Raw genomic sequence first — 25,311 nt, 5'->3', positions numbered from 1 at the left:
AACAACTTTAAAAAAGTTAAATGCACAAAATGCAATATAAGTTTGAGAACACACTGACAATGTGTGAGATACACTGTGAGGTAATTATTTAAACACTTAAATGTATTTATTTATGCTATTAAATTGTATTTTTTTTTTAAATTACATTAAATTGAATATAATTTATTTGTATGTTTTTTTTTTATATAAATTGTTCCTCCAATTGTAAATGGCATCTATTGATTACACTATATCAGTGTCATCGGCCATCGGCCAGCACTCTGGCATCAGCGGTTGAAAACAGCAGCGCTGTGGTACCTGGACAGAGCGGGTTGCAGGCCAGTTTCTGGATGGCCTGACCCTCACAGATGGCTCCTCCGTTCAGAGGCGCGGGATTGGTGCAGCTGCGTGTCCTCTTCTGATAGCCCCGCCCACAGCGGCTGCTGCACACTGACCACTCCGTCCACGTCGACCAGCCTCCATTCACTGCAGCGGGAAACACAGACCGGTGAACTATCAGCACTCATTCATTCATTACGTCTGTGTCTGTGACGGAGAGCCGAGGGAAACAGACACTATCTCTGAGACTCATGTACAGCAGCAATGATTCCTCTCTCAATCAATCAGTGACAAGAGGTGACTGTAGCTGTGATAGCGAACGGCTCTCCGTTTATCACAACGAGCAGAACCTGCCACAACACAGAGCAATAATTCACCCCAAAATAAACGTCCCGTCAGGCTTGACTTTGTTTCTTCAGTGGAACACGACAGGAGATGATTAGCAGGATATAATGAGAGCAGACAGTGACTGAAGCCGTGCGAACAAATCAAAACACAAGTGACATTTGAAAGATGCAATACGCTTGAGTGCAAATCAGATTTTTATGTGATTTTTCTAAATCATTTTAAAAGAAGCAGTAACATTTTAATATAATTTATTAAATATCATACTGTAAGCAAGGCGATATATTGGGACATTTGTTATTTTAGGAATAGGATATTTATTTTTTAGGAAAGCTGTCATTAAGAACACACCACCATATGCAAACCTTAGCAAAAAATAAATAAATAAAAATAGTTTAACCAGAACACACTGGGATCTGCATTTGCAATAATCAGTCCCTATAACACTCAACATTATTGAAGCACTTTCTGTGCCGTACGAGTAAAGGGGGAAATATTCAAGTGCTTGCATTATTCTTTAGTTAAATGTATAAAATGTATTTTATAAAAAGATAAAAATATATATTTATAGACTCTAAAGTTTCAGTTTAAGTTTACAATTGTGACATACAATGTCACAACATTTGATCTGAACCAAAAAATGACATCTGCTTAATATCAATGAAAAATAAAGTGCTTGCAGGATTCCTAAAGAAAACAAAACAATTGTAAAACAATCAAATAAATACAGATGTTAAACATTCTCACAACTTTTTAACTTGGATTTCACAGGTTTTTCAGTTTGTGTTTATGTTCCGCGTGGAATCGCTGAGACCGCGACGCGTGAACCGCCCCAACTGCACAAAACACCCCCGAATTACGAGAGAAAGCTGCAGCTGCACGGCGACTCTACCACCCGCCGCCCCCCGCGCAAAGGCTCTTCAACACAAGCAGCAGAACCGAGGTTGCGCTCGCGCCACGGTCCCGGGGCGGACATTACCACAAAAGCCCAAATGGTGCCACACTTCAGCTCTGTACACGAAAACGAGAACTGGAACAATTCTTTCATCCTCCATTACTGGCAGCGAACTATATTAACGCTAACATTAGTGGAGTGCCCTAATGCTAGTGTTTCCTTCAGAGATGAAGACTGATATCTAGCGGTCGGGATATGAACTCAAAACGAAACAACTGCTATGAATCTTGCATAATTATTTATTTATTTATTTATTTATTAAATATCGATATTTTTGGAGAATCGACACAGTATCGCCAAACAAAATATCACGATACTTACATGTGTCGATATTTTCTTACACCCCTATCCGTCAAGTGTTGACGCCAACGCCCCGTGTGAATGGGGCGTTACTTTAAGAGGCTTTTGCTCCCTGTTCTTCTGTTGTGGTGGTGATGATGGAGTCTGGCTTCTCTGACACGTGTGTGTGATGGAGCTGCTCTGGAGGATGGATTGTGGTTCATTTCTCCTGCGGATGAGCTGAGATCAAAGATCTCGTCCTCCCAGACTGCGTTCAGTCCTGAATGAGCAGGCGAGGGATTGTGGCCTTTTGTCTCCAGAAATCCATCACAGATTTGTGCCCTTTTTTTTTTTTTTTTTTACAGTTTCCCTTGGATTCAGCTAAAGCACACGTGGAGAGCGTTTCTTGTCTTTCATCTCGGGAGAGTAAGACAGAGGTGTGCAGTGATGATGGGCAGAAAGAGCTCAGAGTAAAGCAGTGTGTTAATCCGGTCAGTGAGAGTGGTTTAGTGTGTCAGCAGTGAGCCTGATGACATCATCAGGGTCTCCATGCCTACATTATCCGAGAGAAGCTCGAGTCGATTCGCCAGAGCACTGAAACACTGCCCCTCACCTACACATCCCTCTTCCACACGATACAAACAGTCCATCCATCTGTCCTTCTATCCATTCACCCATCCGTTGCTTGATTGTCTTGATGATATAAAGGCATGGATGGCTCTTCATTTTTTAAGTCTCAATGAAAACAAGACAGAAGTGATGGTTTTTGGTGGGGCCACTGGGACCCCTGTGGCTGATTTAGGTGCCTTGGCTCAGTACATCAAGCCAAGCATCACTAACTTAGGGGTGAAAATTGACTCAGATCTTAAGTTCAACAGTCAGATCAGGGCAGTAGTTAAATCAAGTTTTTTCCAACTGAGGCAGCTGGCCAAGATAAAGCCGTATCTTCCAAGGCAACTTTTTGAGAGCGTGATCCATGCCTTTCTAACCACTCGGCTGGATTACTGTAATGCATTATATGTGGGGGTTAGTGGGTCCTCTGTTGCTAGTTTGCAGATGGTCCAAAATGCTGCAGCGCGTCTTTTAACTAGAACATGTAAATATGAGCATATTTCCCCCATTTTAGCTTCGCTTCACTGGCTGCCCGTACATTTTAGGATTCAATTTAAAATTCTTCTATTTGTTTTTAAATCCCTAAATGGGCTTGCACCACCTTACATTTCTGAGCTGCTACACCCTTACATGCCTACCCGTTCTCTCAGGTCAGCTGATCGGCTGTTGCTGAATGTGCCAAAAACAAAGCGTAAGCTTAGAGGGGACCGTGCCTTTGCTGTGGCAGCTCCTAAATTATGGAATGATTTGCCTCTGCCCATTAGGCAGGCCTCTTCATTGTCTTTATTTAAAATGTCTCTTAAAACTTATCTCTTTCCCTTGGCCTTTGACCCCTGATGTTGTTTTTTTGTATGTTCTTAATGTTGTTTTAATTGTATTTTATGTTTGTATGAGTTTTATTTTCAGTACTGTTCAGCACTTTGCTCCATTTAGGTGTTTTTAAAGTGCTTTATAAATAAAGTTTGATTGATTGATTGATTTATTGATCCATCCATCCATTCAACCATTTATCCATCCATCCAACCATTTATCCATTCATCCATCCAAACATTTATCCATTCATCCATCCAAACATTTATCCATCCATCCATCCATCCATCCATCCATCCATCCAACCATTCATCCATCCATCCATCCAACCATTTATCCATCCAAACATTTATCCATTCATCCATCCAAACATTTATCCATTCATCCATCCATCCATCCATTCATCCATCCATCCATCCATCCATCCAACCATTCATCCATCCATCCATCCAACCATTCATCCATCCATTCATCCAACCATTCATTCATCCATCCATCCATCCATCCATTCATTCATCCATCCATCCATCCATCCATCCATCCATCCATCCAACCATTCATCCATTCATCCATCCATCCATCCATCCATCCATCCAACCATTCATCCATCCATCCATCCATCCAACCATTCATTCATCCATCCATCCATCCATTCATCCATCCATCCAACCATTTATCCATCCATCCATCCATCCATCCATCCATCCATCCATCCATCCATTCATTCATCCATCCATCCATCCATCCAACCATTTATCCATCCATCCATCCATCTACCCATCTATGTATCTGTGGTAAAGCGAGCACCACCAGCTCGCTTGGGGGACGTAACAAGTGTCCGTAAAGATGTTAAAAAAAATGATGGCTCACCCACAACAGCACTTTTGTGCACAGTGTAATTTATTTACAGTGCCTTAAATGTACAGTCCTCAGTGAAGTATTTACGGGTGCATAGCATAATAAAGCAAAACCCAAAAGTAACAAAGAAACAACAAAAGAGAAAAATAAACAGGAAAAATCCAATATCTGTATATACAGGTAACACGTATCCACAATATACAAGGCTGGTGGGGTGGTTCGCTTGAGGCACCGCTATTGCCCTCTCGTTACGACTTGGTAAAACAAGTCCCCTCTTTAACTCCAGTCCCCCTTTTATAAGACAGGCTCCTCCCCATTCTAGGATCATTCCATTGACAGGTAAATATTATAGTTTAAAACCCAAGTACTTCATATACTTTCCATAATTATGCCCATCATTCAACAACAACTCATACTCTCCACGTGTAATTCATAAATAAAAATAATCTTCATCAATTAATCCAGTTAACCCTTAATTTCGACATATCGACATACACAAAACCCCCTACTAATGCCAAACAGTGGTTTCGCCCAACTCCGCCTGCTGTGCGCCGGCGCGGCACAGTCAGTGACGTCATAACTGCTCGCCGCCCGTTCGCTCTGTTTGGCCGGACTAACATACACTGACGCAAACAAACACATAACAAAGACGAAACCTCATACATAATGCCGTGTGTATGCGTGACATGCCCAGAAATGCATAAACTGATGGAAAGGGGGGGGGGGAAATGTTCAACCTGTCCATGTGTCGTCGGATCGCGTGTGCACCCGCTTCTCCGACAACAGAAACAGCAGGAAGGGATGAAAGTGGAGAGTGAATGAGGTATGTGTGTGTGTGTGCCAGTGCCGCTTCCCCAGCAGTGACAATTATGTTGCCCTTGTCACATCACCTCCCTCCCCTCCATGCCGCGTACTGACCGGGAACCTGGACAGGTAGTCGGCGACTACATTCAGCCTGCCAGGTCGATGCCGTACCTTGAAGTGGTAAGGTTGAAGGGCCAAATACCACCTTGTGATTCTGGCATTGTGATCTTTCATTGAATGAATCCACGTCAGAGCTCGATGGTCAGTCTCAAGGTCAAACTCTCGTCCAAGGAGGTAGTAACGTAAACTATCAAGGGCCCACTTGATGGCGAGACACTCTTTTTCTATAGCTGAGTATCGGGTTTCTCTCGGTAACAGCTTGCGGCTAAGGAAGATGACTGGTTTCTCCTCTCCTTCACTTCCCTGAGCAAGAACTGCCCCAATCCCTGTCGCAGAAGCATCCACCTGCACCAGAAATCGCTGGAAGAAGTTTGGACTTTGCAGGACTGGGCTGGAACACATCTTTTCTTTCAGCGTATTGAACGCGGCTTCACAGTCTCCAGTCCACGGTATTGGATTATTTACCGTCTTGCTCAATAGGTTAGTCAGGGGTACTGCAATGGAGGCAAAATTTGGTATAAACCTCCTGTACCAGCCCACCAAGCCCAAGAAAGACCTCACTTCCTTCTTTGACTTGGGTCTTGAGCTCCGCAGGACTGCCTCCACCTTATCCACCTGCGGTCGCAGCTGGCCGTTGCCTAGATAGTACCCAAGGTAACTGGCTTCTTGTCGTGCCCACTCACATTTTGCAACGTTCAAGGTCAACCCTGCTGCTTGGATCTTTTCTAAGGTCTGCTGCACATGTTGCAGGTGTTCTGCCCAGGAGTTGCTGTGGATTACAACATCATCAAGGTAGGCGGCAGACCATTCCTCACAACCCTGGAGGACTCGATCCATCAATCTTTGGAAGGTGGCAGGTGCCCCATGCAGGCCAAAGGGAAGGACGGTAAATTGGTATAGGCCCAGCGGAGTTCGGAACGCCGTGTATGGTCTAGAGGCTGGACCGAGGGGTACCTGCCAGTAACCCTTACACAGGTCCAGGGTGGTGATAAATTTGGCTTGTCCTATTTTCTCCAACAAGTCATCCACCCGAGGCATCGGGTAAGCATCAAACTTCGATTGTGCATTCAGCTTACGGAAGTCGATGCAGACTCGAAGTGTCCCATCCTTCTTTGGGACAATAACCAAGGGACTGCTCCATTCACTTGTAGAGGGCTCTATTACTCCCAGTTCCTTCATCATCTTGATCTCCTCCCTTAGAGGTTCCACCAGCCTCTCAGGAACCCGGTAAGGACGCTGTCTCATTGGTGTTGGGTCCGTCAGGTGTATGGTGTGCTGCACCACCTCAGTCCGCCCAGGCCTCTGGCGGAACAAAGCAGGGAATTGGTTCAAGATGCATTGCAGTTCCTTTCTTCTAGCATCATCTAGGTGATCCAAGTTCACCACTGATGCCTGTCTCTGCGCTCTTGCATCCGAACTTTCATCCTCCACATCCTCCACCTTCCGCACCAGAAGTGATGCTTCGCTTGCCTTACCGGGTCGTTCCTTCCACTGCCTCAGTAGGTTAACATGGTAAGTCTGTTTGGCTTTCCCCTTATCAGGGTGGTGGACCTCATAGGTAACTGGCCCCATCTTCCGGACCACCGTATATGGTCCTTGCCACTTGGCCAGCAGTTTGTTTGATGATGTTGGTAACAGGAGTAACACCTTCTGTCCTGGCTGGAACTGTCGCAGTCTTGCATGTTGGTCATACCATTGCTTCTGAGCTTGTTGTGCCTCTTGCAGGTTTTCCCTCGCCTGTTCCCGATACTGCTCGAGCCGGTCCCTCATCTCCAGCACGTACTGTACTATGCCTTTCTCCTCGGTTCTGGAGATAGGATCCTCCCAGCTCTTTCTAAGCAGATCCAACGGTCCTTGTACCTGCCAGCCATAAAGGAGTTCGAATGGCGAGAAACCGGTTGAGGCCTGAGGTACTTCCCTATATGCGAAGAGCACAAACGGTAGCCATCTGTCCCAGTCACGCCCTGTGTCTGCAACAAACTTCCGTAGCATGTTCTTCAGGGTCTGATTGAACCTCTCCACCAGGCCATCTGTCTGTGGGTGGTAAGGACTCGTCCTGATGGCGGTGATGCCTAGCTGTTGATGTAGTTGTCTCATTAGCCGCGAGGTGAAGTTGGTTCCCTGGTCCGTCAGGATCTCCTCTGGTATACCTACTCTGGAAAAGAGTTGGACAAGGGCAAGAATGATTTTGGGCGTGGTGATGGTTCGAAGTGGGAAGGCTTCCGGATATCTTGTAGCGTAATCACTGATCACCAGGATGTACTGATGTCCCGCACTACTTTTCTCCAAAGGCCCCACAATGTCCATAGCGATGCGTCTGAAAGGAGCAGAGATGACAGGGAGAGGTTGTAAGGGAGCTCTGCCCCGCTGGGACACAACACTGGTCTTTTGACAGATGGCGCATGTGGTGCAATATGTCTGTACATCAGTATATAGTGTGGGCCAGTGAAAGCGTGAGTGAATGCGTGCATAAGTTTTCTGCTGGCCAAGGTGGCCAGCCCAGGGAACTGTGTGTGCTAAATGTAAGACAACTTGGCGACAACAAGTTGGAACAATCAAACGTGTCACATCATTTGCTTGTAAGTACAACACTCCATTTGTCACAACATACCTTTCCTTGCCCAGATTGGACACATTATCACACTCAGCCTTCTTAAACAGTGGTTTTAAAGACTCATCCCCTCTTTGCAGTTTTGAGATATTCTCTGGGATCCTCCAGCCACTAGCATCAAGACCTTCCACAGACGTCTCAGAGGCTGGGGTACCCAGGTACTTTTCTAGCCGCCGCTGTCGGCGTGACTTTCTAGGGCCCTTGGTCCCGCCTTGCAACAGACTACTGTCTAAGTCTGGCAACGGCTGCAGACCTGATTTGGCCTGTGCCCGAGTGACAGTAGGACATGACAGATTCACAGTGGCAGAAACAGAGATTTGTAACAGTTCACGGAGTATTGGCAAATCCCGTCCCAAAATCATGTCTGCTGGTAGGTTTTCAACAATGGCAACATTCAACAAATACAATTGATCCTGTACACCCACAATCACTTCAGCTCGGGGATACTGCTTAATGTCCCCATGCACACACTGAACAGAAGTGGTGTTCACATAACTGACATTTGCCACAAAACATGGTTTCAGTAACGAGAGAGAACTTCCAGTGTCCAAAAGAGCTTGCAAAGAATGTCCATTAACAGTTACAGTACACACCGTTTGACTCTCCCCTACAGAGTCTTTAGTACTTTCCTCGTCTCTGGGAACATAACAGAATCCAGTCAGTTTTGCTTTGCGCGCAGGACACACTGATGCTTTGTGCCCTGGCTGTTGGCAATAAAAGCAAATGATTCCTTTGCCTACTGTTGACTTTAGCCCCTGTCCACTGTCTGTATGTTCTACCCGCCCCCTCTCAGTCACAACACCAGAGTTATCTGAAACAGAGCGTACAGTACCTCTAGATGGTTGAGTGCGTGGACCTCCTCGGTGAGCATTTAGGTACTGTTGAGCCAGCTTTGATGCAGCCAGTCCTGTCATCGGCTCATGCTCTCGCACCCAGGTACGGGTATCATATGGGAGCACACGAAGAAGCTGCTCAAGAATGATGGTCTCACCGATCTCCTCCTTAGAGTGTTCCTCAGGTCGTACCCAGCGACGATACAGATTACTCAAGCGATGGTAGGTCTCTGTCGGTGATTCCCCAGCTGGAACAGTGGTTGCTCGGAAGCGTTGGCGGTAAGTTTCCGGTGAGATGTTAAACTTCTCTAGCAGTGCTTCCTTTAAATCAGCATACACCTCAGCCTGCTCCTCGTCCATCGCTAGGTATGCCTCCAGTGCCTGTCCTGTCAGCAACGGAACAAGCCGGTAGCTCCAATCCTCCTCAGGCCACCTCCAGGTCCTGGCCAGACGCTCAAACCGCCGAAGATAGTTTTCAATGTCTTCCCCCTGCTGAAAGACCGGCATTTTTAGTTCAGAGCGTTGCATCAGCTGACTTGGAGCAGGAACTGTTGGGGTGTCTGGGTCACGTGCTGGCACGGGTCGTATGGATACTCTCGGTGCTGCTGCTGCTGGTGTTGGTAGCTCCATCCGAAAGCTGTCCATGTCGATTGAGGTCTCTGCAGGCTGGACGGACTGCACGATGGTCTCCCGTAGACCACGGAGCTCCCGCAGATATCTCTCCTCCCTCTGCTCTTGTGCGTCAAGAAACTTGCGCATCAGGGTCACCATTCCTTCACCAGATGTAACACCTGGATTGACGGGATTGGACTGTGCTGGACTGCGCTTTAATGAGGCCTCAGGGAGACTTGCAGCTACTTCCTCATCCTCTGTAGTCTCCATTGAATCCCAAGCCACATCCTCCTCAGTTCCCGCCTTCACCACCTGGGACCGTAAACCCATCCTGGGTTTCCTGCCTTTTGGCGCCGTCTTGCGGGTAGCCATCCCACCGCTGCCACCAACTGTGGTAAAGCGAGCACCACCAGCTCGCTTGGGGGACGTAACAAGTGTCCGTAAAGATGTTAAAAAAAATGATGGCTCACCCACAACAGCACTTTTGTGCACAGTGTAATTTATTTACAGTGCCTTAAATGTACAGTCCTCAGTGAAGTATTTACGGGTGCATAGCATAATAAAGCAAAACCCAAAAGTAACAAAGAAACAACAAAAGAGAAAAATAAACAGGAAAAATCCAATATCTGTATATACAGGTAACACGTATCCACAATATACAAGGCTGGTGGGGTGGTTCGCTTGAGGCACCGCTATTGCCCTCTCGTTACGACTTGGTAAAACAAGTCCCCTCTTTAACTCCAGTCCCCCTTTTATAAGACAGGCTCCTCCCCATTCTAGGATCATTCCATTGACAGGTAAATATTATAGTTTAAAACCCAAGTACTTCATATACTTTCCATAATTATGCCCATCATTCAACAACAACTCATACTCTCCACGTGTAATTCATAAATAAAAATAATCTTCATCAATTAATCCAGTTAACCCTTAATTTCGACATATCGACATACACAAAACCCCCTACTAATGCCAAACAGTGGTTTCGCCCAACTCCGCCTGCTGTGCGCCGGCGCGGCACAGTCAGTGACGTCATAACTGCTCGCCGCCCGTTCGCTCTGTTTGGCCGGACTAACATACACTGACGCAAACAAACACATAACAAAGACGAAACCTCATACATAATGCCGTGTGTATGCGTGACATGCCCAGAAATGCATAAACTGATGGAAAGGGGGGGGGGGAAATGTTCAACCTGTCCATGTGTCGTCGGATCGCGTGTGCACCCGCTTCTCCGACAACAGAAACAGCAGGAAGGGATGAAAGTGGAGAGTGAATGAGGTATGTGTGTGTGTGTGCCAGTGCCGCTTCCCCAGCAGTGACAATTATGTTGCCCTTGTCACAGTATCTATCCATCAATCCGTCCATCTGTCCATCCATTTATCCATCAATCCATCTATCTACCCATCTATGTATCCATCAAGCCATCCATCCGTCCATCTGTCCATCCATCCATCCATCCATCCATCCATCCATCCAACCATTTATCCTTCAATCATCCATCTGTCCATCCATTTATCCATCAATCCATCCATCTACCCATCTATGTATCCATCCATCCATCAAACCATCTATCTGTCCATCCGCCCATCCATCCATTTATCCATCAATGCATCCATCTGTCAGTCCATTTATCAATCAATCCATCCATCTGTCCGTCCATTTATCCATCAATCTACCCATCTATGTATCCATCAATCCATCCATCCATCCATCCATCCATCCATCCATCCATTTATCCATCAATCCATCCATCTACCCATCTATGTATCCATCCGCTCATCCATCCATCCAACCATTTATCCTTCAATCCATCCATCTGTCTATTTATCCATCAGTCCATCCATCTGTCCATCCATCAATCCATCCATCCATCCATTCGTCCATCCATTTATCCATCAATCCATCCATCTACCCAGCTATGTATCCATCCGCTCATCCATCCAACCATTTATCCTTCAATCCATCCATCTGTCTATTTATCCATCAGTCCATCCATCTGTCCATCCATCAATCCATCCATCCATCCATCCATTCGTCCGTCCATCCATCCATCCATCCATCCATCCATCCAACCAACCAACCTTTTAAAGAAGAATTAATCACACCAACATTTAAAGTTTGCTTTCAAAAACTATGCTTTTCTAGTGAAAAATTATTTATATGAATTTCTTTGAATTCTACTTCCTTACATTCTAATTCAAAATGCAATTCTGCATTCTTGCTACCTCAATTCCCATTAGGATCTGAACTGGATTTGAAGTAATTCCTCAATTCAGTTCTGACTGGTGCACAATATGAGCATGAGTAAATGATGAAGTGTTTTCATTTTTATCTGAACTGTTCATTTAAAGCGGCGTCCAGTCACACCCGAGCGGCCCGTCCTATTACCCTCTAAACCAATGACAGAGCTCAACCTTACAGCGCGAACCGCTTATAATTACATCAGCTTCACGACGAGCAAGAGAAGTCAATTTATTACAGCACGGGAGAGGGAAACATCTGTTTGCCAGATCTGGGATTGTATCTGCAGGGAAAACAGTAAGCGATCGCAGCAGGTGGGCTGTTTTCACTTGTTGAAGAGCTCCTAAAAGACTCGTCTGCACTTTACCGCAGGTGCCGAGGTGCGACTTCACAAACCGTCAGCATCGTGAAAGCCTTGCGTTTGCGTTGAGGGGGGAAAATTATACCGAATTATTCTTTCAACACTCAAAGCGGCAGCGGGTTAAAATGCTTCCAACTTGTCAGCGTGGCTTTCTGTTCTTAAGAGGAACATTTTCCAGCTCCAGGGATTTCCACGGCAAGATCCGACCAAAAGTAACTTCAGAGGAGACTGACTGCGGCACGCTGAAGGAACGTAAGTTACCAGAACAGCTGGTCAACGTTTTGCATCAGTTTCAAACGTGGACTTTGCCTTTGTGCTATCAAAGCTAAAGAAAGTTGATCAGGATTTCAAGGTGAAACACTGAAATCACTACAAACTACACCAAAATCCTAGCAAATAATGAAATACAAACAAACAAATAAAAATAAATAAAAAAGCAAACAAACACCTAGCAACCACCTAAAACACCCAATAAATAAATAAAAGAATAATAAAAATAAAAACATAAAAACAATAAGTAAATAAAATACAAATAAATAAATAAATGACTTGAAATAACTCAAAACACCCTTTAAAAAAACAAAAGTAAATAAATATAAATGAAAAAATACAAATAATAAATAAACAACTAGCCACCACTTGAAACTAGGCACCACATAGCAATGAACTATAAACCACTCCAAAAACCTTAGCAAATAGAAAAAATACAATTAAACAAACACAAATAAATAAAAATAAAACAAATCAAACAAAAAATAAACACCCAGCAACCACCTAAAACCACCCTATAAATAAAGCAACCACATAATGCACTACAAACCAGTCTAAAAAAATATAAAATAAAATATAAAAAATAATAAATATTAATAAATAATAAAATTAAAATGACTAAATAAACAAAAACCTTGCAACCACATGGCAATGTACTACAAACCACTACATAAATCTTAGCAAAATATAATAAATAATTAATTAAAATAAAATAAATAAATAATACAATTAAAATCACTAAATAAAAAAACCTTGCACCCACAGCGTAATGCACTACAAACCACTCCAACCTTAGCAAAATAAAATATAACTAAAATTAATAAACAAAAAACCTTGCAACACACTACAAACCACTCCAAAACTCCAGCTTTGTGTCAGTGAGTTAAAGTCAAACAAGACCCACATTTTCTTTATAAAACACTGAAGTCTACTTTTTCCAATCAAGAGTGAACATGCTGACTGTCTGAGATCAAACTGAACTGAAAATCAAGTACTAAACACATTAAATAAGCTCATGTCCTTGTGGTTCACACACAGATAAACTCGTTGATTCATGAATTGACTAAGACTGACCGTAGACGATGACGGTGGCCGTCGTGCTGCGGCGTTTGGCCACAATGTTCTTGGCGACGCAGGTGTAGTTGGCGGTGTCGGACAGACGGGCCTGTTTGATGATCAGGTTGTGGTCGATGGTGATGTAGAAGTTCCTGTCGTCGGCTGGGTCGATGATCTCCTCGTTCTTCAGCCACTCCACCTGCAAACACAGACAGATGTTCATCCCGTCTCCATCCATAAATCACACTTTTACATAGGGCTGCACGATAAATCACAAAGAAATCGCAATTAGGCAGAAGCTGTGATAGTCATGCGCATCTGGTCAGTGAAGCACGGTTCTGTGATCAGTAGTAAATCTCCATCCGAAGGCTACACTGTAAAACATCAAAAGTTGAGAAATCTTAAATAAAATATGCCCCACTGAAGAAATCCCTATAGAGGCAGCTGAATAAACAGAAGATTTAACTGCTTTCATTGATTCAGCGTGACTAATAAACACACGACTACAACAATATATGATTTATCTGAGTTCTTATTATAATCATTTATAATAAAAGTATATAATAATGCAATGCCTGTCACTGCTTAGAATACTATGAAATGTTGCGTCCCTTATTGTTTAAGAAGCCACATCTCACAGAAGGATCTATTTCAAACACTCGACTGACGTTATGAAGTGAGTTTGGAGTAAAAAACATGTTATTAACACTTTAACCTTCAACCCCATTTAGGGCCTCGCAGGTGAAAATAACCTACCTGAATTAAAATGGTAACAGTTTGTGACAAAGTGTGCTTACACAAACAAATTAGGTATCTTTGGAAAGAAGAGACTCTGGGCTTTACTATCTATCATCCAGAGTTGATAATGCTCAAAAAGATAAAAAGTTATAGACACTGACGTGCCTTGAAAAATATTTTTCCACACTGAATGTTTTTTTATTTCATATACAAATACATGAAATAAGTCCTGGAGCAATCCAGAAAAGTAATGGATCGAAAGCCATGTGTCTCATCAGTTCATATTTCAAATTTGAAGAAGATACCATGAAAAATGAGATTCCTGCAATATTTTTTCTGAAACTATTTATAGTCCCCCCACCCCCCTGTTTGAGGAAAAATAACCACCAAATGGATTGCAGAATTATACAAGCTATTTTAGTCATTATACATGTTCCTGCATAGTTTTTCAATTATAAAATAATAGACAGATTTATTTGAGCACTAAAAAATACAAAAATAATTATTTGAGTAATAAAAAAGGAAAAAAAATAGAAAAAAATGCTTTGTATATAGTATGTATACTGAAGTATTCTTCGTTATTCGTTATTACAATGATAAATATCACTGCCAGACGTGAAGTGATATTGCCAGACATGGTCATAGAGTCAGTAAACACACGCTGATGTGCTTCCATTCAGATTATAATCAAACAGATGGGCCATATAATCAATAATAGCTGATCAATGAATCACAATGATAGCCGTCATAGAGTCGCTAATAAACACGCTGATGTGCGTCCATACAGATTATAATCATGCAGACACGGCCACATTCCCCACACAATACACACACACACATATAAAAAATGTAGAAGAAAAAAAAAACAGTTTTTTATGGATAAAGCAGATCGCTAAGTTATGCCCCGCTCAGATGACAGCGTGCGTCACAGAAGCGTCACTGCCGGCAGGAGGGAGCGCCAAATTCAAATAATCTATATTCCGCTTTTCTGAGACTTTTTTTTCCGTAGACGGTCTCATTATGTTTGTAAGACCGTATTCTACAAAATCGTTTTGTTTTTTTACCACCAAGACGCTGTTTTTGAGCGTAATTTATTCCATAACGGACGCGAACAATAACTCTCTGAAGAAATGAAACGTAAACAAAGGAATATTCATCCTTATTACAACGTTATTGTTTCGCTGGACTAAAAGTGCTCGCTGGGATGTTTTTCTGTGGACCCTTACCTCTCTAACTAAACTGGGATTTCAGCAGTGGACGCGTTTGTGGCTCGTTATTACAATGATAAAGGTACGTACGGCTTTTTTACTCTGCGTGTTTGGATGTGTACTGCTTACACAAATGTAGCAAATTTGTGCCACTCATTCCTTATAAGCTTTCCATCGAAAAACAGCGATCTGTCGTCGATGCTTGAGGCTTAGACCCTCAGAATGATATAGAGTTTGACAAGATTAACTTTGTCCCGTTTCATTTATTCTATTAGAAAACAATGACACATGCAAACAAAGAGCGTTCAGTGCGAGGTCGCTCTGGTGCAGGCTAACAGGTTAAATGTGGCATTTTCACCTGCTTTCAGATGGAGCAGCATTTACTACACAGAGCCGTAGTTCACCGAGACAGCTGTCATTGTCGCAAACAATTTCATAATCGCACGATGATATCGTCTGCGTTTTTTTGTATAGTTTGTCAGTGAGCTACGGCTCTGTGTAGTAAATGCTGCTCCATCTGAAAGCAGGTGATGGAGATTTCCTACTAATCACAGAACCGGCTTTACTGACGAGATGCGCATGACAATCACATTCGATTAATCATGCAGCTCTACATTTAACGGCAGCTTTCCGCTTATTACGCTTCGATAAAGTCAGAAGTGTTGATGTGTGTGCTCAATATCCATCATGTTATTCCCTGAACCATCACGCAGACGCGATGGGAAGTAAAAACCGTACTTCAGTAAGTGCTTTAAAGATCTTTGACCTTTATTACGAGCTTCCTGTTACCAAATGGCCTCTGTATTGAACGTGAGGTCACATGTGCAGAGAAAGTGACTGTTTTAGAGCGGCTTGACTGTACATCACGCAGATCTTCCTTCAGCTTGTCAGCAGATGATGTGACGCTCTGCTCTCAGGAGAGCCATCGCACAGACCTGAGATCAGCAGAGGAACAATCATGAGGGACTCTCTTCATACCAGACACCTAGCAACCACCCAAAACACCCTAGCAACCACACAGAAACGCACTACACAGAACTCCAAAAACTAGCAAACAAGCAAATAAATGAATGAACGAACGAACAAATTAATAAATGAAATGTTTAATTAATTGTTTTTTGTTGTTGTTGTTGTTCCTTTTTCCTTCTTGTGTAATGAATTTTTTTTGTACAAATCAAAATAATATGTACCTCGTAAACCATGTACATGCTTTGTAAAAATAGATAAGTAATAAATAAATATAAATACAGATAAATAAATAAAATACAAATATATACCACCGTACCACCGTGATTTTATGCAAAACATTTTGTTTTACGTGGCTATAGGAACGCGAGTGAAGTACAGGCTAATAAATCATATTTGGCATTCAAATACATTGTGAATACGGAAACATTTGGTTTAGTGTCGAATGAGAGACTCAGTTAGTTTTAGCCAAAATGAATTTGTTTTGCTTGTCGTTTATAAAGCTGCTTATATTTTTAATTCTTGTAAGGATTTGTTGTGGAGTGAGGCGAACTAAAATAGCCTAGCTGTGTTTACAGTGTTTATTATAATGTTTGTAAACATTTCGCGTCGGCATTAGGCCTATTTCAGAATTAAATAATATATGAATGCGACTTAAGTTTTTTTTTCTCTCTAAAAAAACAATTTTTTTTATACGCGTAGCATATTTTAACCATGCAGCAAAACCTTTTAAAATATTTTTATAAATTACTGAAAAAATTAATAAATAATTGATCGGTCAAAATTCTTATGGTCGGTTAACGGTTAATTGGTTAAAATGAGCATCCATTTATGTATAAATATAATTAATATCACAACACCGCATCACCGTCTCAGCCCTAGCAGATAAAACTAAATACAAATAAACAAATAATAATAAAAAAAAAATTATAATGACACAAAATAAACACTTAGCAACCACATAGCAAACCACTACAAACCACTCCAAAATTGTAGCAAATAATAAACATTTAAATCTAAACAAATAATAAATAAATGAACAAAAAAATGAATGTATAAAGATATAAAATAAATAAATGAATAAATCACAAAAATGAATAAATATATACAATAAACAAACAAACAAGCAAACACTGTAATGCACTAGAAACTACATCCAAAAGCCTTAGAAACATCTCCAGCATTGTGTCAGTGATTTCAGCAAAGACCAACAACACCACGTTTCTTTATTAACCACAGAAGTCTGCGTTTTCCAATCAAGTGTGAAAATCCTGACTGTCTGAGGTCAAACTGAACAGAAAATCAGACGCAAACACCTTAAATAAGCTCATCTAGAGACAATAAGAGCGACTCTGTACTTGTGGTTTAACGCATATAAAGACTTAACCAGCAGAAAATAAAACGTAAAGATCTGAATTTATTTTGGTGCTGATTTTGTGTCGAAATCTGAGATGTTTGCAGAAAGTCTTACTGGAGCTGAAATCCTCATCAAATGAGCAGATATACATAATAAACAACAGAGACACACTGACGGGCGAAGGAGAATTAAGATGCAGAATGATGAATTATTTCTCATAATTTGATTTATGCTGCCTCTAAAAATAACTTGATGGCTTCCTGCTCTCATTAAAGGCCTCGTCTGCTGATAAAAACCAAGTATTGCATATGATGTGCAATTTTCCTTTTTATCGTCTTCCATTACGGTTTATTAATATTTAATGAGCGGGCGGTGTGTGTGTGCGGCTGAGGGTCGAGCGGTCAGACCGGCATACGCTCAGATATCTACACTAATAATCGTCTGATATCAGCGGAGCGATCCGAAGCGAAGCGACAAACGCAGAAGCACCGCGAGACACACTGTGAATGCCATTCAATCGAGTTGATGTGTATTTATCATCAATCCTGTGATGTAATCAGAGAAATGCTGCCATTGAGAGGCGCGGAAGACAAAAAAAATCAATGCGGATTACCCACAAATCCACTGGGCTCTCGGCCTGCCAAGGTGATTATATGTGGCCCTCAAATTACTAAAGCAAACAGGCAAATAAAAGCCCCGTGTGTGTGTGTTTATGGCAGATGCTGGAGACGATGTTCATTCAGATCGGCCCCTGAGGGACACGAGTGTGTGTTCAGTCCACAGAGATGCACATCCACTTATTACTGTATTAAACTAATGAGTGAAACTCATGAACACCTGTAAATATCACACCGAAATCAAGAGAAAACTACTTCAAATTGTTTTGTATGAGGATAAAAAAGTTTATTTGGCTGATGACATTTATTCATGGCAATTAAAAACATTTCCCCATAGATTTGTATTACTGTAATAAAAAAAAGAACATTCTATAATAATAATAATAATAATATAAAAAATAATTGCATGACTTAAATCTTAAATAATAATAATAATACCAGCTTCTCCACATCGATGAAAAAAGTTATTGTATGATGATGATGATGATAATAATAAATCTATTGTTAATTTGGGAAAATAATGCATTATTTTAATGGCAAACAATAATAAAAAATAATATAAGCTTCTTCATGTCAATTAAAAACTAATTATTTAATAATAACAATAATAATAATAAACCTATTATTAATGTGGGAAGAATAATGAATTATTCAAATAGCTAATAATAATAATAAAAAACACATTTATTGGTAACTTATAGTATACTATACTATACTACTTTATTATATTATATTATATATTTCTTAAATCTGTCTATATACGGTAGGGTTTTTTGTGTTATTTTAGTACTTTTAATAACTAATATCAGTCATTTTAAAAATGAGTTGCAACTAATTTTTTTATACTTTTATTTTAAGTAACTGTTTTATAATTACATTATTTGTAACTATTTTTTATGTTTTTAATTCCTTGCTTTTATTGTTGTGATTATTTTATTTCCTTTTTTGAATTACCATTGTGTATGATATGTGCTACTGTGTTTTTCTGGTTTAGTTAGCGGTAATAACTCTGAGTGAGTGAGTGAGTCTGTGGTCTGATGGCCGGTGTGTGAAACCTCTCTCTCTCTCTCTCTCTCTCTCTCTCCCACACTCAGACCTGATTGTCAGCGAGACGTTCAGAGCAATAATTGGCACTTTTATTAATGAAGGGAAATTGCCACATGTCAGTCGTCAAAAGTGCTTTTCTCCATCTCTCCCTTGGAAAAGGTACATAGAAATGAGAGAAAATATTTAGGTGAATGTAAATGGCATGCAAGGCAAAAGCAAATGTGAGTCATACAAAAATGAGAGTGGTTGCTATGAGGTTGCTAGGGTGTTCTGAAGGAGGTGTGAGCTAATGTGTCAAACACTTGGGTGAGAATTTTTAATGTTCTTAAAGAAGTCTCTTCTGCTCACTAAGGCTGCATTTATTTGATCAAAAATATAGTAAAAATATGTGAATATCTGTTAAACTGTAATTTATTCCTGTGATCAAATCATTACTGCAGTCTTCAGTGTCACATTATCCTTCAAAAATCATAATTATATACTGATTTGCTGCTCAACAAACATTTCTGATTATTATCAATGTTGATGATATGTTTGTGCCATTGAGATACTATAATTTATAGTAGTTTTTAGTAGTATTTTTGATTAAATTTATTTAGATTTTATTTTTAGGTTTTCTGTTTGAATTTTTTTGTTGAATTCTTTTGTAATTTTGTATTTTTAGTCATTTTTAAATTAATTTTATTCAATTTTAAGTTTATATTAATTTTATTTCACTGTTTATTTTAGTATATATATATAAAAAAATGGTAATGTCTTTTACTTCAAATAGTTTTACATTATTATGTTGTTATTTTTCTCCAAATTTATTTTACAATAATAATCCTGGTTAAAAACACCTGCTTCATATTTTTGCAGAAACTGTGATACATTTGATTTTTTCAGGATTCATAGATGAATAGAAAGTTCTAAAGATCAGCACTGATTTGAAATAGAAATCTTTTGTCACATTATAAATGTATTCACTCTCACTTTTGATCAATTTAATGCTGAATAAATATGGTTAAGGTTTGAGCAGATCGTTATATAAATACTAGACGATTGACGAGTTCATTTAAAGCTGCACTTGTGCTCCGGTCGAGGACAAACACGGCGTCTGAAGCAACACCAGCCGCTGACTCTTGATTAGCAGCGACTCCTGCGCTCATATTCATGACAGAAATTAATACAAGTGGTCATTATACAAATAGGCAGAAGCATTAGGAGCCAATTATTGTTTGTGGCTCCATCAAGAGAAGCTGACATCAATTTAATTTGGAGCAGCTGTGTGTGTGTGTGTGTGTGTGAGACGGTTAGATGTCTCTGTGTGATTGAGGATGAAGGAAAAAGCTGCATTAATATTTAATGGAGCACAATAATTGCTTTAAATGACGGCTGCGTTTAAATAATCTTCAGTCTGATCAGAACAGGACGACTTTGGCAGACGAAGCACCGGCTCTCGATTCTCCTCACACAAACCGGTCAGCTGTTGAAAACTAGTCCGATGAACTAGTTTGCAAACCAGCAGCACTGAGAAGGAGGATGAAAGAAGCCCAAACAAAGAGAAGAAATAAAAGCTCGTTCACAATGCTCAGATTCAGAGGCTCAAATGCAAATGTAAGCCAATCTCTGTGAATTATTCACATGCCAAAGACATTATTACGCTAATTGGGAAGCATTTCGCAAAAAAACAACCTCGTTTGAGTTGTGAGGGCTCAGATCCATTCCTCAGCTAAACAATAATACAAGAAAAACAACAGAAATCAGCAGCGCTGTTATTATTTCATGTGTGAGCCGACAGGACGCTGAAGGCCAAACGACTGTCTCTGCGCACATATACACACACACACACACACACACACACACACACACACACACACATATACATGCACAGGCACGCACACGCACACGCACATATACATACACACACACACACACTCACACACACATATACATACACACACACACACACACACCCACATATACATGCACACACACACATATACATGCACACACACACATGCACACACACACATATACATACACACACACACACACTCACTTGCACGCAATACTAAATTATTACTAATCAAAATAAATTCAGCAAGGATGCCTTAAATTGCTCAAAAGTGAGTAATGTTACAAAAGAGTTATGTTTCCAATAAATGCTTTCTATTCATCTGTGAATCCTGAAAAATAAAATGCATCAGTTTCACAACTGTTTTCAACATTGATAATAATCAGAAATGTTTGTTGAGCAGTAAATCAGTATATTAGAAGGATTTCTGAAGATCATGTGACACTGAAGACTGCAGTAATGATGCTGAAAATCCACAGAAATATATTACAGTTCAACAGATATTCACATAGAAAAGTTTTACATTGTAATAATATTTCAAAATTTTTACTGTATTTTTGATGAAATAAACCCAGTCTTGCTGAGCAGAAGAGACAAACATCAAACTTTCTTACTGATATTATTAGCCTACACTACTGTTCTAAAGTTTGGGTCAGTGAGACTGTCAGTGATTGGCCATTGCATCAGTTATTAGGCATATTTCTGTGCAAACACAGAGAAGGAGAAAACGCCGTGAAAGTGTGAGACGAGACGACTCTGAGACACTTCAGCAGCAGTTTCTGCAGCATCAGCACACAAACATCATTACCTCAACATCTCAAGACCCCGTCAGACTGAGGCACAAACACTGCATATGCACAGAGAAACATGGAGATGTGTCCCAAATCAATACCATTACATATTTAGTTTTTTCAGCTGCTTACACACAGAATCTTTCCTTGTCACACAGTTTCTGAAAGCTGTCACTCAAACAGCAGAAGCACACACCAAATCTGCAAAACCAGACACTAATTCTCAGCCTTTGATTCAGTTTTCAATTTCATTAAACACACTTTGCAAAACACAACACACTATGTAACACAAAAATTTTACAGGAATTAATATTATGACAAAGGTGTTTGCAAATGTTTGAGATGTGTGTGTGACATTTTGAACGCAGTGCTTCGTTTTTCAAGAGATAAGTGAGGCATTTTGCTTTTTGTGCATGCAATTCTTAGATTTGTGTATAAAGTTTTGAAAAAAAAAGATGCAAAGTTTTGAAAATGTGTGTAAGCCGTTTAAAAAAAAACTGTAATAGCTGAGAATCTGTCAGAAAGCAAAGGGAGTGTTTGAAACTGTAATCAGAGAGGGCATTTAAACACACAAAACAAGGTAAACATCCACATCTCAAGACATTTATAATCGCAAATGCATGGAAAAGTTGCAGCGACGCGTCGTGGCTTCATTAATACTGCATACTGTTTATAATGAACACACTCACTTAGAAAAAACAACTCCCTCGATAACGAACCCCTAAACTGCAGCTAATGAGAAATCAGCAGCACATCTTACAGATATTCAGAGAGAAGCATCTCTAACATCTCAATCACTTCTCCAACACAGAAACGTCTCAAACACTGCTGGCCAAGATGTCCAAGTCTGCAATCTCAATACGAGCTCAAAGATTCACGTTTATTTCACAGCTCTAAACTCTTACTGAATGTCATGTCAGATGAGGTTAAAGATGCTTGAATTAAACCCAGTTCAGAGCTGCTTCTGAACTTCCTCTGGTTTCTCTTTATCTGATCGATGGGTTTGTTTATGCTGAAGGTCAAAGGTCACACACCGCATGCGTCTCTGCGTTCTGCGTCGTTTCTCTGGAGATGCAGACATGGAATAAAACGACTGCCAGCAACTTCAGCTCACCCACACGCTACATTCTTAAGAACACGACAAAAACTTACAGCACAACAAATGAGAAACTCCTGCTCATATTCACACATCATGATATTCTCAAAATCTCCTTCTCAGATTCTTCAGATAGTTTTGGTCAAAAGAAAACTTCACTGACTCACGCTCATGTTGATCCAACATTTCTTTCTTAAATATATCAAAAATCTTATATATATATATATATATAAAATTAATATATGTAATATACAGTATCTCACAGAAGTGAGTACACCCCTCACATTTTTTTTATATATTTTATTACATCTTTTAATGTGACAACCCTGAAGAAAAGACACTTTGCTACAATGTAAAGTAGTGAGAGTACAGCTTGTATAACAGATTAAATTTACTGTCCCCTCAAAATAACTCAACACACAGCCATTAATGTCTAAACCAATGTCTTTAGGTTGATAAGATTTTAAAAATATAAAAATATTATATATATATATATATATATATATATATATATATATATATATATATATATATATATATATGTGTTTACTTTGTATGTGTGTATATAAAGAACATAAATACATATTTTTGTATTTTTTTAAATGTATTAATTTTGAGATTATTTTTGTTAAAGTGATTTATGTGTTATTTTAGATTATCATTTATGTATGTGTCTATAATAAACATACATAGGCATTTTGTATTTGTAAAATTTATTATTAATTGTTATTATATTAAGGATAATTTATTCATTAAATTGATTTACATACATTATATTAAGTTACTTGCATATTGTTGCTATTTTGTTATTTGATTGCTTCAATGTATTAAATATAGAAACGTATATTAAAAATCGATATAAACACAGAGCAGCGTGAACACTCTGCTAAACATCTCCTTTCCTGCTCCACAGAATCCAGTCACTGTAAGGATCTGGAGCAGAACTCAGTGAGAAACTGACAGCAGTATTTTCATTTTTGGCTCTAATAAAGACACCAGAAGTGCAGCACAATAGCTGCTGACCCCGGCATCGTCTGGCATCTCCCTGAGTGAGGACCCCGGCTCCCCGAGCCACTGCCTGAACGAAAGCGCGGCTGCCATGACGACAGTATGAGCGTCACCTCTGAACCCATCTTTATCTGACGAGAGCTTCGAGACGAGAAGAGAAAGAAACACCAAGCTCTTTCACCGCACCGACTGAAGTCCATTTATGAGCTCAGTGAGGAGCCTCAATAATGACGTCCTTATGCTGAATATTCCATAAATATTACATATACGTCAATGTTGGGCATATTATTATAGTATTAAACATTATATAAACTGCTCTTATGCTGAACTTAATATTAAATAAATATTAAATATATTGCGAATATTGCATATATAATGTGAAAATCATCTTGTTTATTTGCTCACAGAAAACAATATATTGATTTAAATGGTCTAAGTCACTTTTTGAGTAAAAAGGGTCTATGTGAGAGGGCGTCAACCTTCACATTCACACCTGAGAAGACAACGGCCTGCATAATGAGCTTCATAATGAGCTTCATAATGAGCCATTTAGTCAAGTATGTGACTGAGAGGAAGAGCTACAAGAAAGAATATGAGGACAAAATAAATTTAAATGTTTTTTTTTTTTTGTAGTTTATTTTATTTTAATTTTTTTGTGTGTTTGCTGCTAAAAAGCTCATTTTTTTAGTTTCATCTGACCATAGAAGCCAGTCCCATTTGAAGTGCCAGTCCTGTCTGATAACTGAATATGCTGGAGTTTGTTTTTGGATGAGTGAGGAGAATCTTTCTTGAAACCCTCCCAAACAACATGTGATGGTAGGTGCTGTTTGATCATTATTATTATTTTTTTTGTTATGCAAGTAAAGAATGTGACAATGTTTACATGTACCAAATACAGAACCCCATAGATCAAACATATAAGAGAAGAAAAAACTAAACAAAACACTAAGTAAAGAAGGTGACAATATTTACATGTGCCAAAATGCAGAAACATAGACAAATAAACATATATACTGATGGCCAACATGACAAGTCCGTTCTGATTAACTCCTGTATTTGCATTCATATGTCTGTGAGCATACGTGTGTGTGTGTGTGTGTGTGTGCGCGCGCATGTGTCTGTCATTGTGTCTAGGGTTGGGGAAGGAAGCATACAACTGAGATAGCATCATAATAGATTGATAACAGATATAAGTAGTGTAAAAAATAAATAAAGACGAATAATAATAATAGTAATAATAAAGACAACAAATGTTATTAGCAACAATAATAACCATAATAATATTAATCATAATCATACTGATAATGATAATAATAATAATGATGATTTCATCAAAACTGGGAGAGGGTGGAGGACAATGAAGAGGGCGAGTAAAAATAATAATATTAATAATATTAGTTGTGAATTATAAATTCATGTTTAATAATTGGGTGGCTGCGACATATCAGAACTTAACGGCCAGCCCATGTCACGGACCAGTGAAGGATGCTGCTGGGCAACAGGGCCCTACGCAACCCCCTCCCATCTCCCCTCTCCCCAAACTGTTTGTAGTTTATTA

At 39.9% G+C, this 25,311-nt stretch overlaps 1 protein-coding gene across 4 annotated transcripts in view; it reads right to left on the bottom strand.

The window, feature by feature from the left end:
- The window catches only part of LOC306864288 (netrin receptor UNC5C-like), a 224,251-nt gene that overhangs the window by 52,413 nt on the left and 146,527 nt on the right, over positions 1 to 25,311 (bottom strand). For all 4 annotated transcript variants that reach the window (XM_079408211.1, XM_079408212.1, XM_079408213.1 and 1 more), the window contains exons 5-6: positions 13,107 to 13,287; positions 298 to 465 (exon numbers count right to left, since the gene is read on the bottom strand). In XM_079408211.1, coding sequence (XP_079264337.1) covers positions 298 to 465; positions 13,107 to 13,287 — 349 coding nt within the window. The remainder of the gene's footprint in view (positions 1 to 297; positions 466 to 13,106; positions 13,288 to 25,311) is intronic.

The sequence above is a fragment of the Barbus barbus genome, assembly GCF_936440315.1.
Source record: "Barbus barbus genome assembly, chromosome: 45".
Lineage (NCBI taxonomy): Eukaryota > Metazoa > Chordata > Actinopteri > Cypriniformes > Cyprinidae > Barbus > Barbus barbus.
The sequence above is the reverse complement of the archived record's forward strand: the minus strand, read 5'-3'. Positions and strand labels throughout refer to the sequence as shown.